The sequence below is a fragment of the Prunus avium genome, chromosome 3 (genome assembly GCF_965620075.1).
Source record: "Prunus avium chromosome 3, drPruAviu1.hap1.1, whole genome shotgun sequence".
In the NCBI taxonomy this organism is placed as follows: domain Eukaryota; kingdom Viridiplantae; phylum Streptophyta; class Magnoliopsida; order Rosales; family Rosaceae; genus Prunus; species Prunus avium.
Genome location: NC_142286.1, coordinates 38,563,531 through 38,582,004, shown reverse-complemented (window position 1 = coordinate 38,582,004; position 18,474 = coordinate 38,563,531). Strand labels below are relative to the sequence as shown.

The window sequence follows — 18,474 nt, the reverse complement described above, 5'->3', positions numbered from 1 at the left end:
CTTCCAATCAATAATTGCAATATCCTCTAATTATGTTGATACCTACGCCATTAATTATATATCAAACTCATCACAAATATATAATCATCGCATTCATGTGAGCACGACATGACACCTCCAATAAAATGACCGCAACTCCAGCTACATGGTTATACAAAAAAAAATATCGGAATCAATATGTTTCTCTTATTACATTTGGTGGTACATATACAGATATTTACAATATTATTTAACGAATATTTTCATTCAAGCAATAAATCTGTAGTAAAACATTCACTGAAATTCCAAATCCACCATAACCTTCCATCATAAGCATATTTGCATGTCTGATCCTAAAGATTCGTATGTTTATTTTTTATTTCAGGGTCAAACAAAGATCCATATATTTCTTAAGTTAATTAATGCGTGAGGTTTGTGCATCAGGTGCATAAACTATTAGAATTACAATCCCTCTCTTCCACGATTATTTATTCAAATTTTTTACGTATAAATACGTTGGAATTGTCTAGAATATTCCTCATTTCTGATAGAATAATGCTACTCTTACCACATTTATGCTTTCATTGCACATCGACGTGTCGTATTGTCTCCAATCCTTGCTGACTAGTTGAAGAAATTAAAAAAATGGACTGTGTTACACATAACTAATAAACAAAACAGTAAAACAGTTAGTTGAGAAAACCTCTCAAAACATATATAATACGTACGTACGGGACTTATCTCTCAAACTAGCTAAAGATATCATATCATATAATATAAATATAAATAATATAGTAACCTCGTGTGACCACTTGTCTTTATAAATAATCTTTATTCCTTAATATTTGGCCCTAGCTATCGCAATCCAAAGGGTTTATAGACATCCCACACACTTCGCTCTCAACCCAAAAAATAAATAAAAATATCGCTTGAAAAAATTTACTCATATTCGGCACGTAATTGCATATTTTTATTTTATTTATTAATAAAAATTATCGCTTATTCTAAAATAAAAAAAATCTTGTCGAAGATCAATCCAAAACTAAAGGGAGCAAAACCATGTATAATAATGGTAAGGGAGAAAAACATGCAAGGAGGTGAACACGAGGCTTGCACGATTACCAATATATATATTTATATTTGAACATTTGGGGTGATAAGCCTAGACATGCAATTGCTTCCCGTTTTGTTCTGTCAATTCGTTTGGTTTGAAATGGTATTTATGAATAGTTGCATTAAATTTGGCTTTTATTGTACCTGGTTCTTAGATATTCCCAGCTACAAATCCCAATTTTAACGAATTTATAAAAGACTTGCATTAACTAGAAAACAGTCCCTAGAATGCTGTGGAAATTGTGCATCTGCATGGCTAATCCCACCAAATTTGGCCACCTTCTCCACGTGTTGGTGTAAAATTATGGAGTAATAAATATTCCGCAGGCTGAGAAAAAGATCGTTCATTCCTGTATTAAAACAAACGTGAAAACTGATGGCTCAAATACATGAGATTTCATCATGGTAGTTGATTTATGGGGGAGTGGAGATGATAGATATAATCATTTCATGGCATGCTGCATGCACATGGAGAATTGTGTAGGAAAAGGAAAAGGAAAAGGCATGCACTGGCCTTCTCGCTGCAAGAAGAGGAAGCATTGAATACAAATTCTATGGTGGTTTTCTTTGTCCTCACCATATATGGAGGGTAAAAGTAGAGATCTACTATTTCATGGAAAGGAGATGACGTATTTGCATACGACTTCTTTTTAAAAAAATTATATATTGTATTGAAATTAAGTGAAGAAGAAGGAGTGTGGCAAAATATATCCTTTAAAAAAAATAGAAAATGTAAATGGATATGCAATAATGTATTGAGAGATTAATTGCATATATATATTATAATATAAGTAATAATCCAAATTACATGAGACGAGAATTTCTCATACATACAAACAATTATGACGTTGTAGGAATTCAAACTTAAGACTCATATTTAGATAAACGAGATATGATCAAAAGCTTTGACACGAAATTCATCCCAGGAGAATAGGACTCATAAAACTACGATTAAGCTAAAAAAAGGAAGGGGGTTGAACTACTACCATTAATTCCTTGTTTTAATTTTAAGTTAATTCATAAACGCACCTCATGACGTTCTAGCTGATGTGATATGCCCGCGCTCTGCTCTTAGACTTAGACCATTAACTAAGTGGAATTAAAAACCAATTTATACAAATCATAAACAAAGCGCCCGGTTCCTCTAATTAAGTTGGAATTTGTTGTTAAATAACAGCTTAGTAACAGATAGATTGGTTATATAATATATTATTGGAAATATTTAATCTAGAATTGATCTTAATGTATTTTGTGATGATACCGATTGCAGATGTTGAAAATGATCGCAACCATTCTGTATTTGCTGACATACATGGTCTTTTTTTCTTTTTTTTTTGGTCTAAACCATGAGGTGGTCCTGGATGGGCCCCAACTATGGGTGGCACATTTAAGCCTTAACCACAATCCAGACTAATCCCCACTCACACCGGGTCAGCCCGTAAGGGGTAAAGTGTTGGCCAAAGTGGTGACTCCGTACGAGAGCAGGGATCGAACCCTTGACCTCTCTTAAGGAATGAGAGTGCCGAACCACTCACATCAACCACCTTGGTTGACATACATGGTCTTGGATCAAAGGTAGCAGTTGCTTTCTTATTTTGATGTAGGGTTTTTACAGGTTTTACAGAGAATTTTTTTGAGATATTTAGTCATATACTCATTCTTAATACTAAAACTATAAATAAACTCCACACCATTTAATTTATATAAACAAACCCAAAAAATGACAAATGCCCCTATTAAGTTTAATTTTGATTATTAAATTACTTTGATGCCCTATTGAGTGTTTTGAGCTTTTTTTTTATGAGATTTTGGGATTGAGTTTATTTTAAAAAATCAATGACAGTTTTGTAATTTAAATGAAGTTAAAAGTCTTTTTGTTATGTTGTAAATAGACTTTAGGTATGTTTCTAAAGTCTATTTTATATATAGTTTTTTTTAATAATTTAGGCTCCTATATTGGATATAATAATAAATTTCTCAAATTTTTTCACCGTATACTAATATTATTAATATCACGTGATGATATGACGATCTATAAACGACAAAAAATAGCATAACACGCATGCTTGAAAAGATAACAAAGTAGCATCCTAATCACATTCCCAACTGCCCATGGCAGACAGTTGAACAAGCTTATTAATGATTACGTTTGAAATTTTGTAAAAAGCAGGGACAGATTCTTCCATCACAAACCCAGATTTGCTTGCTTGATAGTTGCTAGCTACTAGCTAGCTACATTTCAGAAGGGCTTTAGTTAATCATGTTAGTCACATCTTTCGGTTCAACTCCATTTCTGATATGGGCTTTTTTTTGGCCTGTCAATTCGACCCGCTACCCCATAAACCCAGCACAACCCACTTTAAGTCTCCATCTCCAACACATGGCATGGCAATCTCTATCAACTTTGAACACTAGTCCTAAAAAGAAATTTAGGAGCGTCCATGATGATGTACTTCCTCGGAAAGGTTTTTGCTTTATGCTTTTCAATAAATTCCAGCATCTTAAAATTAGTGGGATCAATGTATGTGATTGATGTGGTAATGTCTTTTCATTTCATAACTTTGAGTACCCAATGTAAATGCAGCCGTGAGTTAGAAGTGAGTTAGGTTAGTTGATTAACTATTAAGATAATAAGCCCGTCCTTATTCGCGTACAATAGATTAATTTAACCCAAAATATGTATCTTGAAACAATTCTTTTTTGTACGTTTTGTTATACTGCCACACTGGTGAGGCGAGCATATCTGCATGTAAAAAAAAGTGAGAATATGATCTAAGACACCCATTTATATAAAGACAAATGTGAAGAGAATATGATCTAAGCCACCCCTTTATGGATCTCCCACTTGAAATATATCTTAATTCTATTTATTTCATGACCACATCAATGATAATAGCTAGCTCCTAGCCTCCTAACTACGTACGTAGCTGTCTTCAAGCTCGACCATCCATCTCTACAGGGAGTATCTATATTTGATTAATTACATGAAAATTTTACTAATTTCTTTAAAGTATCGTTGGTTGGTTGCTTTGACGAGTTTTATATTCATGGCTTTGGAAATTTACTGGTGCCATTTTCTTAAGTTGTGCTTGTGCTTGAGCTGTATCTGCACTTCTGCAGTAGCATAGATTCTATGTAGAAAACAAGGTAGATTTTATTACAGTTGCATTGTGCGCATCAAAGTTGCCATTTTTTTCACTCCATAACATATATAACAAGAACCATATAAATTATAATTATCCTGGTTCTAAATGCTTCTTGTTTTCGTGGTCCTCCTCCTCCTCATCGATATTATTATTAACCAATGGCACCAGCTGCACGATAAAAGCAGGGGACACACTCCAATGCTACTTATTTCCACCATCCCCGTCACCCTGCTGGATATTGTATTTTAATGATCAATATCAGTTTGCTTGAAGCTATTGGTTTTGCATGCACATGGTTAATCTTCCTAATTAGCAGTACTAATTACCCGAAATAAAAAAGGGATGAAGAGGAGACATGGGCTTAGTTAAGTTGGCCAGAGCAGATGTGCTCCCCGCTCTGCACTCATAGTGTAGATCAGTTTAAAGTAGATTATCGCTTGTATCAAAAGAAAAAGAAAAAAAAGAAGGGACGAAGAAACTAGTTGCTAGTGGGCCTGTTCAGCATCCCAAGCGAAGCTCAACAATAGAGAAGAGTGGAGGAGGGGCCTCAAAATGAATATGATTCAGTTAAAGTGGTACAGGGGAGGGGGAAATACTATTATTGCATCAGAGGGCCAAAGAGGCCATAACTAATGCTCCACCATTGCTTTTTTTCACCTCCCCAATTTGGAAGAACAGTTCTCTTATCATCCCATCCCATCTGCAGAATATCTTTTTAGCAGATGTTGAAACAAGCACATTATTATTCCTCATAATAATTAAGGAAAAAGCTTCTGAACTGCTCATCCAACAATCTCTTTATCATCCCCACCACTAGCAATCACCAATACATACTTGCCAAAATAGCTATATATAGCTATATATATATATGGGAGCTCTTTTATTTGAAATAGCCTTGTATATATTTCTTCAAAACTCTCATTTATTTGAGCCCACAAAAGGGTACATTGGGAGTGAATGGAATCTGCTTTAGATCTCCTAAAGGTTTAATTCTTGAGAGAATGAGGTAAAAGCAAAAGTACTAAGTATGGAAACAAAGGAAATAGAAAACAAGTAGTGGCTTTGTCATGATTAGTGCCATGGAAACTCCAGAGAGTGAAAAATATTAACCTTTGCATTGTGGCAATTTGTGGCAATTTGTGGCATTGTGGCATTGTGCCACTGCCATCCATTGCTTTACCAAAGCCAAATTGCCAATTATTGTTAGAAGATTGATTGCCAAGGAACCTGAATACTGATATTGATGGCTGGAGTTGCATTATCCCTATTTGCCTATTGGGTTCCTGCTATAACCAACTAATTTGAGTTTTGACAACTAGGAAAACCACTCATGATCTACTTCCATGATTGCCTCACTCAAATTGTTCTTGTTTCTTTTTGTTGTTGTTGTTGTTGTTGCTGCTGTGTGTGTGTGTGTGTGTGTGAGAGAGAGAGAGAGAGAGATTTGATAATCATAGTGTGTTGATGTTCTGGATGTTCTGTGATCATTCAACTGTACCAATTAATAACCCAATTAGTTGTGAGTTGAGTGGGACTAAATATTATTTGTTCCATGCATTAAGGCTGATGAACTTATTAATTTGGTACTCTTATCAATAATCCCTTTCTACTTAATATGCTTACTAAAAAAGTATTCCCTTCCTGCCTTTCTTTCTGTTAGCATAAGCCATATCAAAAGTGAATGTGTGGATAAAAATAGTATATTGATAGTTGTGTGTCACTGCTGCCCATCTGCCAATATGATCATGCAGCTACTTTCAGGTACAATATCTCTGATTCTCGTCCTCTCCTGCTTTTTGTAACTTATCACACAATCAATCCCAATCTTACCACCTTTCTTCTCCACCGACCAACATTGCACATTAAGCTGCCACTTTTCTCTCCACCTTACCCACCACAGACACAGAGTACCATGAAATAGGTCTTCTTGTTGAATTGTCATGGACTGGACATATTGCTTAATTTGATTCATTTACAAATCATATATAGTCATATATAGGTGGTGGTCTAGTCACATAGACACACACATATAGGATAGATATAGATAGAGTGGTAAATTAATTGGTTTTCAAACGAAGCAAGCACATCTAAAGAAAAACGCTCATGCAAGGAGTTTTATTCCTGCATCCGAGATCCTAAGTTCAATTATCTTTTTTTTTAATCTCACTTGGATCAAAACAGAAGCACGCACATATGTTTATTGTTTATTATTTATTGTTTACAGGGGGGACATGTCATAGGGTGTGTCTGGTGATGTCCAAAGTGACTTAAGCCATTTCCCTAATGGTAATAATTATCTCTTACTTATAGTCAAATATTCACGCCGAACTAAGATTCTAAGAATGATGGTCCCTTGCTTATCAAATAATTGAAGACCTTTGCCTCTCACACTGCACCACCAGCCTTTGTCCCTAGAGACTGCACTGCTTGTTCCTCCAAATGATAATGGACTGTAGGAGTTTTCTTAAATGACTTGGAATTCCTCAGATTAAAAGTAATTCTAGCGTCAACCAGGAGAACCAGGAGGGATGGGAATGGGTCAAATCGGGGGTGGGTATGGCATTCCCATCCCCATCCCCGTTAAGCTTTTTTCCCCCATTTCCGTCTTCATACCCGCAATATTCATATCAGGGATTCCTCATCCCCACCTTCGTTGGGGAATGGGTTCCCCGACCCGTCCCAATATGAAAGAAAAAACCAATATATAACTACTTTGTTGAAAAAAAAGGTACTAATTCAAGATAATGAATATATATAATATATACTTATAAGACAATATAAGAATGTTTATATATGTATTGGAAGTTAACTAAATAAATAAGTAGTGTAGCTTAAGATTTGTATAAGTTATATAAGTATATAATATAATAATATAAAATATAAAACTTAGTTGATACAATCACTTTAATAGCATATTTATATATACTATAATATATATATATACCTCATCAAAAATCTATTATATATATATATATATATACTCTAAACAAGGAGGGTTCGGGTTGGGGATTAAAATACCATCCCTGCCCCTCCCCGAACACCATACCCAAAAAATTCCCCATACCCCTTTTTTGTTTTTTATACCCGACCCATTAGGGTTGAATCCCCACGAAGACCCTTATCCGCAGAGAAAATTACCATCCCACCAGGTTTATCGGAAGAAGCTTTTCGTCAAAAATATATCCGCATTAGTTTTTACTTAGAAAATAATTTCTTTAAAATAAAAAAAAATCTCTTACGACAAGAATTGATGTCTTATAATATAATAGTTAGGCTGGTTTGAGTTAAACCATCTATATATATAAAGCAAAAGACAAAGAATGATAAAACATTCAAAATGCCAGAAAATGTCTTTGGTTAATGCAAACATTAAAAATTGAAATTATTAATTATATGAGAATAATATGGTCAATTTATATTTTTTATATTAAAAAAATTAAAATAAAAAATAAAATCAGACAATGAGTCCTATTTTTATAGAACATAACTAACTACCTATTTTATATTTTCTTAATTCTATAAAAAAAAAAAAAAAAAAAAAACCAATTGACACACGCATGAGGGGCTAGTTTTAGACAAAAAGAGAAAACAACGTACACATCAATATGACACTATCTAACTAACATTCCAAAGAATAATCGTTTATTTAGATCATATAACCAACGTACTTCAAAAAATAATTAATAAAAAAAAATACTGTAAGGGTCTTGTAACTCAAGTGGTTAAGAGTATTTACCTGTTTACTCAAGGTCCTATGTTAATTTTTTTTTTTTGGAGAGAAAAGGTCCTATGTTTGATTATTCCCTCCCCAATGCTTGAATCAAAAAAAGGAAAAAAAAAAAAAACTTTTTTCATAATTATTTTCCGATGGGCTAATGCTGCGTAATGGGTAGCGCCAGTTAAAGTTGGGCCGGATCTTTTAATGCAATAAGTTTTATTTTACACAAAACTAGCCCTAAGTTTTGTCGGGCTTCACTTGTTAAACTCAGATTGGGCGTTGTTAGTAGTCCCACTCGGACTAGGAAACCCAAAGCAAACCTTATTTATGTTTCACCACATTAACATTCACAACCCACCACATTAACATTCCAACATGACGAGAAGAGACAAACCTCCTCCGCCTCCTCAGCCTTCTAGCTCCCGAAAGCGCAGCGAAAGAAGAGCTGGTAGAAGAAGACATGTTGTTGCTGGTGACGCCGACAACTCTGAACAACTGCCTCGGCCGTCGGCACCGAAGACAATTTACAGTTACTTAGAAGGGCTGTACGAGAGAAGAGGATCCGACCGGGAGGAGGCACTCGCTTCAATAATTGGGGTGTTAAATAGCAGATTAGAACATGACTTCCTAGAAAAGAATTTCGCAAGTTTTCTATACAGGGGCTTGAATTCCTTCAAAAAGGGTTCCTCCAAGGAGAAGCAGCTATCACTTCATCTCGTAGGGTTGCTTGCCATGATCATTGGCTATGAGGATAAAGTGTCTGAAGTGTACAGGGAGTTGCTTCCGGTACTTTCTAAAGCTCCGAAATCTGGAACCACGGCAGTGAAGGTATTAGATTGTTTGGGCATTGTGGCTTTTTTTGGTGCAACCAACTCAGAGGATATTCAAAATGCAATGCAAATTATATGGAAGTTCATTCATGCTGATCAATCTGATGCAAATGAAGAAAAGCATTCGGCGGCGGTCCTAGTTGCTGCAATAAATGCTTGGTTGTTTCTACTTACGAGCGTGGAAGGGTGGAGACTCAGACACAACAACTGGAATGGAGCCGTTGATTACTTCTCAACCCTGTTGTTAAAGCATGATGATAAATTAGTCCGTGTGGCTGCTAGTGAAGCACTAGCTTTGATTTTCGAAACCGGTAGTTTGGAAAAGTTCTGGGGAGAAGGAAGGGAACGTAGCTATTCACATACGCAACAATTACTGAGGGATAGTATGGTTGCAAACGACGTCCGCCAAGTTGTGAAATATTTTGAGAATTTTCAATGCCCGGGAACATCATTAACAGTCAATGGAAATGATCTAAAGCTGTCATCATGGTATCAGAATATCCAGTTACAGTTTTTGAAGGGTTTTTTGGCTGAAGGGTTCGAACTACAAGTGAAGGAAAATGAAAAACTACAGAATCTGTTCGAGTTCAATCCACATCGAATTATAAATTCAGGTCGAGAATTGTATGTGTCCACCACTGATAAAATCAGTGTCTCTTTCTTTTTACCCGAAGAAAGAGACCCTGAAAAATTAACAAAGGAAGATCGAAAGAAACAAAAGATTTGGAGAAACTCTGTTCTAAAGAAGGCACAGACACAATTAATGAGCAAACATCGCCGTTTGTCTAAAGAAATGAACCGCTCCGACTATGATTGACACTGAGAGTGAATGCTAACACATCTTATTTTCATTTTTTTTATAGTTAAAAACTGTGACTTTATATATTCATTTTATTAATTAATAAAGATTACAACCAACGGGTTCTAGTCCAATGTAAAAGAGTTTTGATTTGAAAACTAGAGATCTCATGTTTGAATTCCCACGGTATTATAGTTGTATGTATGAGAAATCTCTCTCCTTCCCACGTTTAGACTATCGCTTCTATTATAAAAAATAAAAAATTAATAGAGATGACACTTGTTCACAGTTTCATCTTCTCTTTGCCTTAAAGCCCAATAAGCACAAGTTCTGTTAGTCAACTAAGGCTGTGTCTTTGGACCAGGAAGGTTGACCAAGGAGTAATAAGCACCTGCGGGCCCCTTAGCCAGCAGGGAAGAGTGGGTCCCTTTCTCTACCACCTTTCCTTTTTCAATCACAACAATAAGATCACAGTTATGTACGGTACTTAACCTGTGGGCAACCACCACGCTAGTCCTCCCCAACCTCAACCGCTCCAGCGCTTCTTGCATCACCTTCTCCGATTGGCTATCGAGCGCGCTGGTGGCCTCGTCCAATAGCAACACCGCTGGGTTTCTTAGTATTGCCCTGGCTATTGCTATCCGTTGTTTTTGACCTCCAGATAGCTGCAGCCCTTTATCCCCACACGACGTGTCGTATCCGTCCTTTAATCCGCTGATAAAATCGTGAGCGTTGGCTGCCTTTGCGGCCTGCACGATCTCCGTCTCGTCCGTCTCATCGGACGCTCCATATACAATGTTCTCTCTTATGGTCCCACCAAATAACGTTGGCTCTTGGCTGACTAACGCCATGTGTTTCCGCAACGATCTAAGGTTGTACGTCTTTAAATCTCGGCCGTCCATTTCCACCACGCCTTTGATTGGATCGTAGAATCTCTCAATTAATCCGATGATGGTCGATTTGCCTGACCCACTTTGTCCCACCAACGCCGTAGATTTTCCCGCTTCCATCTCAATCGAGAAGCCTTGGAAGATCATCGCATTGGGCCTAGTTGGGTATGCAAAATCCACGTCACGAAATTGAATTCGACCTGTTATGTTTTCTACTTGCCTGTCTTGAGGAACTTGGGGCTCGATTTTTGTGGTCCGGTCCAAGATACCATAAATGGACCCGATTGCATACAAACCCATGGCAAGGTCTGATGTCATACTTCCAGCACCGGCTATGGTTCGGCCGGTGGTGACCAAAATTATGATGGTTTCATAGACTGCTCTTGCTGTGACGTGGCCCTTGTTCACAAGCATGCCTCCCCACAAAAAGCTGACACCCCAATTGAGAATTGTGATGCTCTGGGCAAACCCGAGCCCAATACCCGCGACCCACGACTGTCTTAAGCTTTCTCTACGTGGGCCTTCTTGGGCCTTTTCTAGCATCTTCAGAATTGTGTTCTGGGCTGAGAAGGCAGTGATGGTACGGATGTTGGAGACTGCTTCGGCAGCAAGCTTGCAACTTTCCTCTTGGGCTTTGATGGCTTTTGTGGACATTGTTTTGAGTAGGACTCGCTTTGCATACAGGCTGGCAATGACTATGGGTTGGGCGGCAATAATGACCACGGCAAGTCTCCATGCTATTATTAGCCCCATTGTCCATGCTATGGCGACGCCTGAGATGGTTTGTATAAGAAGACCCATTCTATCACCCACTAAAGATCTCACCTGCCAATAATAAGAAAATTGTCAAGATCCCATTTTGGTTTACAAGCGACAGTCCACACACTAGCAAGTTGTCATGAAGATTTGAACTTGAAACCATTAATTTATAAGTTACAACTTTTTTTCTATAGGATTAGACCCCGTTGACTAATTTTAAGAAGCTAAACTTTGCTCGTGTTAGATTCTAATAAACATAAGATTGTCTCGTAATATTTCCTCCATCAACAATGTATGAAGTATTGTAAATTGGTACCAATCAATGACCAACTGTTTTTAGCAATAATGTTGAAATAATTAGACCTACCATTTCAGCTTCTTTGGTGAGCCTAGAGCAAAGGGTAGCGCTGGAGTTTTGTCGGTGCTCGAACCATCCAACTTCAAAAGTGAGTATCTTTGAAAGCAGCCTCTCCCTAATCCGATTGCTCAAGAGCTCTCCCATGTATGCGAAGTTGTAATGCTGGATGATATTAATCAGCATTGAGAAAACGGAGAGCCCAAAAAAACACAACGCAAAAGTCCTTATTTTCTCTTCCATCTCATCATGATTTGTCAAGAAAAACACCGATATCGTCGTCCCCATGACGAATCCGTACACCGGCTGAACCGCTCCGAAAAGAACAGCACTCAAACACCCTAAAATCGCTTGCTTCCACTCTGGAAGACTCATAGATATCAATCTCCAAAATGAAGCTCTGGGTTTGATCATGTTGTTTGGATTTTCTTTAGCAGTAGCAGCAGTACAGTCCAATCCAGCGTCCTCGGGGGTCGAATTCAATTGGCTCGCAGATGATGGAAGAGCGGGACTATTAGTACTGTTGTTGCAGTGACATTGATCTTCTGAAGTTTCTTTTGGAATTTGTTGGAGACGAACAAATGAGGCGTAAAGCCCATTTTGGTTTTGTATTAGCTCGTCGTGTGAGCCAGTTTCTGTGACGCTACCATTTTGCATGACGGCAATAACGTCGGCGTTTCGAATGGTGGACAGGCGGTGTGCGATGACTATGGTTGTTCTGCCCATGGCTGCCTTGTGGAGAGCCTCTTGAACAAGCCTCTCTGACTCAGAGTCTAATGCGCTGGTGGCCTCATCAAGAAGAAGGATCTTGGGTTTTCTAACTAATGCTCTTGCAATGGCAATCCTCTGCTTCTGTCCTCCTGATACTTGAATGCCTCTCTCACCAACCTGTTGGATTTGATTTGATGAAGATTTGCTACTATTTATTTAAGCAATATCTTATGGATTTACCAATTTTTTTTATTTATACTAGCAATAGTCCGGGTTTTTTTTTGGTCAAGCAATAGTCCGGGTTTACTATTCTGACCAAGTGGCCTAACATGCATGTGATTTGCCAATTTATTATTACTGTGATAAATTGTTCTACTAATTGCTAGTAGGGAAAGGGAATGAAAATTAACCTGGGTATCATATCCTTGAGGCAGCTGAGATATGAAATTATGAGCATTGCTAGCTTTGGCAGCCTCAATTACTTCCTCAATTGTACCATCTTCCTTGCCAAAGAGTATATTCTCCTTAATGGAGGTTGAGAACAGAGAAGGCTCTTGGCTTACTGATGCCATTTGTGATCTTAGCCACTTGAGCTGCAGCTTATCAATGGCAATCCCATCTAGAGAAATCTCTCCCTCAAGAGGGTCATAGAACCTTTGCAACAGTGAAATCACTGTGGATTTTCCTGAGCCACTAGGACCTACCAAAGCAATTGTCTTTCCTGCTGGTATGTTTAGGCAAAAGTTGTTTAGTATAATGCTATCAGGCCTTGATGGGTAGGCAAATTTGACCTGTTTAAATTCAACTTCACTTGAAAAAATTTCCAGAATTTTGCCCCCCAAGTTGTCTGAATCAATCTGGGGAACTAGTTTTGTAACTTCCATTATACGCTCACCAGCTGAACATGCTTCAGTTATGTACTTGAGGTTTGATAAAGCAGAACCGATTGCCCTGTTTCTCAAAGAACAGAGGAAGTTAACCCATCATTTCATTAAAGAACAAAAACCCAATTACAATTTCTTTTTAAGATGGCATAAAATTCCATGTTATAAAGTAGAGTTGAGGAGAAGTTATTGCTTACAATCCCCCATTGACTATTGAGACGCCAACTGCAAAAACATTTCCTCCGAGCGCGCCGTGGTACATAATCATTCTGCTACCAGAGTAAGACATGACAGCCCAAATGGAAAAGACAGTGCCAGAGCTACCAATGGCCAAGCCTTTAACCAAGCCTTGCCTCAACCCCAACTTTATAGTTCCATGTAGAGCTGCTGAGAATTTTTGAATGGTATTGTTCTCTCCAACAAATGCATAAACAGTCCTAATGGAAGATATTGCCTGCTCTGCTATTGTCCCAGCTTTAATGCACTCTTCTCTTCTCTTTTTTGCTAATTCAGTTAAAGTTCTTCCACAAATCCAACCAGGAACTACCAGAAGCAAGGAAAATGGAAGCCCCAACATAGCCAGTTCCCACACCATGAAAAATGCTACCATGTAACCCGCGACGAACGTAGACACTTGGCTTACAAAATCTGGCACCTGATCATTCAAATTCATTATATGAAAAAAGGAGTTAGGACAAAATAATGTTTCTGATATGTTATAACTTAATAGGAATTAGGAAAATTGACTTGAATGTAGAAACCTTTTCACTAAGAACATCTTGAATGATCTGAATATCATTTGAGATACTTGTGACGACCTCCGAGGTGCTGGTTTCATTTAAATCAAAGTAGCCCACGTCTTGCCTTAACACTGCTTTCAAATACCTGCTTCTCATTCTTGCAGCTTGTCTTTCTGCTGTTCGTGTCCAACAATATCCCTCTAAAATAACAAATTACACTGAGAACACTATTCGATCTGAACTTGATTTGCATATATCAGTTGTTGCAAAAACAGAACAAAACAAAACCATGTTCATGTTTATGTAGTTAAATCGATTACGTACCTAAGAAGCAAGCAACCCATGAGGCCAAAGCTAAGTACACAAACGCTAGCACTCCGTTCTGCATGAAGCCATCCACAACAAAATCCAAAGACTGTGATTAGCTTTTTCTGTATCTTTTCAGTGTTTGTGCATGTGTGAATGAGAGAGAGAGAGAGAGAGAGAGAGAGAAACCTTATTCACGTTATGGCGCAAATTACGTGCATCCAAATCTGAGGCTCCAGCTCTGTCTGCTCTGCCCATATTGTTTATCACCCGGCTACTTAAAACAATCACCAGGCGTGAAGTGAAGCCATCGCCTATGGCTCCAAGCAACCCCAGAGTCATCAACCACTTGTCAACTCCATCCGCATGCATGAAAATGGACCTTATTGACCCATTTTTCTTCTTCTTCTTTACTTCATAACTAGTTTTCTCTGAACTGCTCATTCTCACTCTTTCAGTCTTTCTCAGATGACAAACAACAGGTATAATTAGTAAATTATGTCCTCACGCTGCCTCCCTCCCTAATATATAACTTATTTTTCTTTTAATTTTGTTGTAGGAAGTGCTAAATTTTGACTTTAACCAATGTTAGGCTAAATGTTGACTGTTTTATAGGATCCCAATAACTTTATTTGTTCACCTTTGGTGGAAGAAGGGAACACAATGCTTAGGTGCTCACCACCTCAGATTGCATATACAACTACAGCTTTTTAATCTTTGGACGTAGACTGATTTGCAGAATCTAAATCACCTAGTAAGAGATCCAATAATTTTGAATTTATTCTAGCATATTCAGAGCATTTCCAATAGCAGTAGCAAATTAAAGTTTGTTGACCTATGTGACAATTTGGAAAGGTTTATTTGCTACTTGAATAATTTTTGCTGCAACAAACTCTTCAATTCAATGAATGCAATATCATGGAAAAGAATGAAAAATAGGAAAACATGTGAAAAATGTCTATGTATTTATTATTTGAAAAGAAAAAATGCATGTTTTTTACATTTTAAAGGTAGGTTTTGTTTTTCCAAAGTAAAATTAAATGTTTGAAGAGCCAAAGTCAACTTACTAGTCTTGAAGAGAGAGAAAGAGATTGGAGCTTTGATGACTGAGTTTGAAGAGACTATTGGAGAGAATTTTTCTTATGTGGTTCACCTATTTTAAAATTCCAAAGTTTTTGAAGATGCTATTGGAGATGTTCTTATATTGAAAAGTTTATGCAAAGTTAAAATTACCCAAAAGGGGTAACCATTTCCACTATATTAACTAGTCCCTTGACACAAGCTCATAGGTGTGCCAATTGGTTTTATTTTTTATTTTTTTATTTTAGAATTAAGAAAGATAAAATGGGTAGTTGTGTTCCATAAAAATAAGACTCATTAACTGATTTTGTTTTTATTCTTATTTTTTTTTAATATGAAAAAGTATATATTTACCTTATTATCCTCATTTAATTTTAATTTCTTAATATTTGAATTAACCAAGAACATTTTCTGGTATTTTGAATATTTCACCATTCTCGACCTTTTATTTTATATATTTAGATGAAAAACACCATTTGGTATCTTATAGTGGAGATGGATCCAAACAAAGTGACAACATAACACTCATTATGCGCTACTCTCTGTTTTTTTAATCATGCATCTCCAATAACAATGGCTTCACGTTAAATCATCCGTGCAAATTATTTGGCATCCATTTTATGTAAGTTTCTTAAGATTAAGTTCTTAACTTATGTCACTCATGAGATCATTTGCGATAATATGCTTATCATTCCTTTTGTTTTTCTCTTCTTCTTTTTTACAAAAAGGAAGACCAAATTCATACGCGATATGATCATACAGATTTGACACCAATAAAAATATCATTTTACATAGAGTAAGACAGCACTCGATCAATAATACTACCTTTTGTTCTTAAAAGGGAATTATTATTCGGAGTGCAAATAACAAAAAAGAGGAAAGAAAAAGAGATGAAAGAATCCATAGAAAAATAAGTGGGCCTCGTCTTGGGCTTGAAAGAGCTCTGGTTGATTCTTAAGTGCGCAAAATCGAAGCACACAGCCATGGCGGGAAGTGACCCACTGAAGCAGCTCTTAAACTTAATTCACGATTCCGCCTCCGAGAAGTCGCACGGAAGTACAATACAATCCCCACACACATTTTCCTTTTCTGCATTTGCTTCTTTGTTTGGTTCCTGAGAAAATGTAAATGAAAAGGAAAAAAAGAAGAAGTCTTGATCTCCTTTTCTAGTCGCATTCGTTTATATAATCTCACTAAAGGCGGTTTTCAGTGCTAGTTATCCAATTACAAAAGCGACTTCATAGGCTTTCGCTTTCCCGTGAGAAAACCGAACCGACGCCTCTCTCATCTCCTCCTCTCTTCTCCTCTCCGTCATCTTCAGCAGTGAAAGAAGACAGAGGTTGGGGTCTGTGGAGCAGGAAAAGAGAGGGAAAATGGACGGGGGTTGGCTTTGGTGCTGTTTTCTTTTCAAAAGTTTTTTAAAATTTATCCTCAAAAAGTAAAGTAGACAATGAGTGAAGCAATTGATTGCTAACTTTTTTATTATGGGTTTTGATTTTCCCGCTCCTTTTTGTTACTTGAACTCCATTTTGTTTTTTAATACTTTTTGCTATAACATATAAGGGAGTGTAAGTGGACAAAAGATGAGTGAGAAAATCAGCTCTTTTTTTATTTATCAATTCCAACATTAAGTGCTAAAAGCCTAAAAGTAGGGCTTTTGATAATCATTTTAATGTTAATTTTTAGTTTTTATTTTTTGTGCTAGAATATAGAGAAAAAAAGGAGAATTGAAGTGAGAATGAGAGTGAAAATGAGATTGATAGGGAAGATGAGTAACAAAAGTGAAAACAAAAATTAAAAACTTTGTTACTCCTCTCTCTCATCCTCACTCCTATTCTCACTCTCATTTTCCTCTATACTCTAGCACAAATAATGAAAACTAAAAACTGTATCTCTTACTCTTCTCCCCTCATGTCTTTATTCTTTGTCTCTTCTCAATCTATCTCCCTATTTTCTCTCTTTTCAATCTCTCTCCCTTTTCTCTTTGCTCGATATTTGTCTCTTTATCTTTGGGATTTCTATGATTTTGGTTGGGCCATTAGTTTTTATGATTTATGTGATGAGATTTCTTCAAATGGTTAGTTCCTGGGAATTCTATCCCTGGTTTTGGTTGTGTTGGTGAGTCCTTTTTTTTATTTAGAATTTTGGTTACTTACATGTTTATTTAGTCCTATTATAATTGAGATTTATTTCCTATTTTTATCTTTTTTAGGGTTAACAAATCTTTGTACTTCTTTATACCTCCATATTGGAGAAGAATACATATGTGAAAATTCTCATTTTGGCATGATATGCTGTTGTGCCCTATGTTTGACCTTGCCTTGTCATGCCCTTACCTTACTTTTCCCTATTACCTTAACGTTTGCCCATGAAGATATTACCTATTTCTTCAATTTAAATTAATATCCCATAATTTAAATTGCCTTTTATGGTATCCAGTCTCGAATTTAATCTAATGTATTTACTATTTATATAGCAAAGTTTATGCAAAGTCAAAAATATCCAAAAGGGGTAATAGTTTCCATTATATTAATGAAAAACATCATCTAGTATCTTATAGTGGAGATGGAACCAAACAAAGTTACAACAGAAAACTCATTGTGCGCTACCAACTAAACTCTTTGTAATCACGAATCTCCAATAACAATAACTACATCTTAATTTCCCTCCCTAAAAAATATTGTAGGCATCAATTTTATACTTTATTAAAACTAAGTTTTTTTTTAATAATCAAATAGAAACTTTATTAGATAAACTTCAACAGTACAATCAAAGACATCTAAAATACCAATCCCAAGAGGACAACAAACTAACCTGCTAAAAGCAAAACTAATGCGGAGTCGCACTAAAACTACTAGCTCACATCACCACAATTAGCCACAAGCTCAAACAAAGCCCACAAACCTAACATAACCAAAACCCTAAAACAACCCATGAGCCTAAATGAACCCTACTACCACCACCTGAAGAAGCGCTGTCGTGACCACACCCACCATCGCATCCGTAACAGATATGGGAAAAATATGATTTCCAGCGATCTACTTGCGTATAAGAGCGAACAAATAAATGAAAACAATAACTTTGACAAAGAACGATTTGGTGATTTGCAGCCACCTCTGTCAAAGACGATGTAGAATCAAATTTAGAGAATATGAGTAACATTA

The 18,474-nt window shown here is 36.7% G+C and overlaps 2 protein-coding genes across 2 annotated transcripts; one reads left to right on the top strand and one right to left on the bottom strand.

The window, feature by feature from the left end:
• Window positions 1-8,331: 8,331 nt before the first annotated feature.
• LOC110758017 (uncharacterized) lies at window positions 8,332-9,603 on the top strand. The gene has a single exon (XM_021959832.2). It carries the CDS (start codon window positions 8,332-8,334, stop codon window positions 9,601-9,603), a length of 1,272 nt encoding a protein of 423 aa, XP_021815524.1.
• Window positions 9,604-9,665: 62 nt separating this feature from the next.
• On the bottom strand, window positions 9,666-14,782 carry LOC110765081 (ABC transporter B family member 15-like). Its single transcript, XM_088251197.1, has 7 exons — window positions 14,420-14,782; window positions 14,249-14,306; window positions 13,946-14,124; window positions 13,382-13,839; window positions 12,711-13,251; window positions 11,602-12,477; window positions 9,666-11,300 (listed from the first exon to the last, which is right to left on the bottom strand). The coding sequence occupies exons 1-7, from the start codon at window positions 14,672-14,674 to the stop codon at window positions 9,927-9,929; spliced, it is 3,741 nt and encodes a 1,246-aa protein (XP_088107323.1). The 5' UTR covers window positions 14,675-14,782; the 3' UTR covers window positions 9,666-9,926.
• Between the last annotated feature and the right edge of the window lie 3,692 nt (window positions 14,783-18,474).

Bases quoted from the DNA above. Each gene is read 5' to 3' on its own strand.
- LOC110765081 (XM_088251197.1), bottom strand. From the start codon at position 14,674: ATGAGCAGTTCAGAGAAAACTAGTTATGAAGTAAAGAAGAAGAAGAAA. The intron at 13,840-13,945 runs GTTTCTACATTC...TTGAATGATCAG, and splicing joins AAGATGTTCTTAGTGAAAAG to GTGCCAGATTTTGTAAGCCA. The intron at 11,301-11,601 runs GTAGGTCTAATT...TATTATTGGCAG, and splicing joins TCACCAAAGAAGCTGAAATG to GTGAGATCTTTAGTGGGTGA.
- LOC110758017 (XM_021959832.2), top strand. From the start codon at position 8,332: ATGACGAGAAGAGACAAACCTCCTCCGCCTCCTCAGCCTTCTAGCTCC.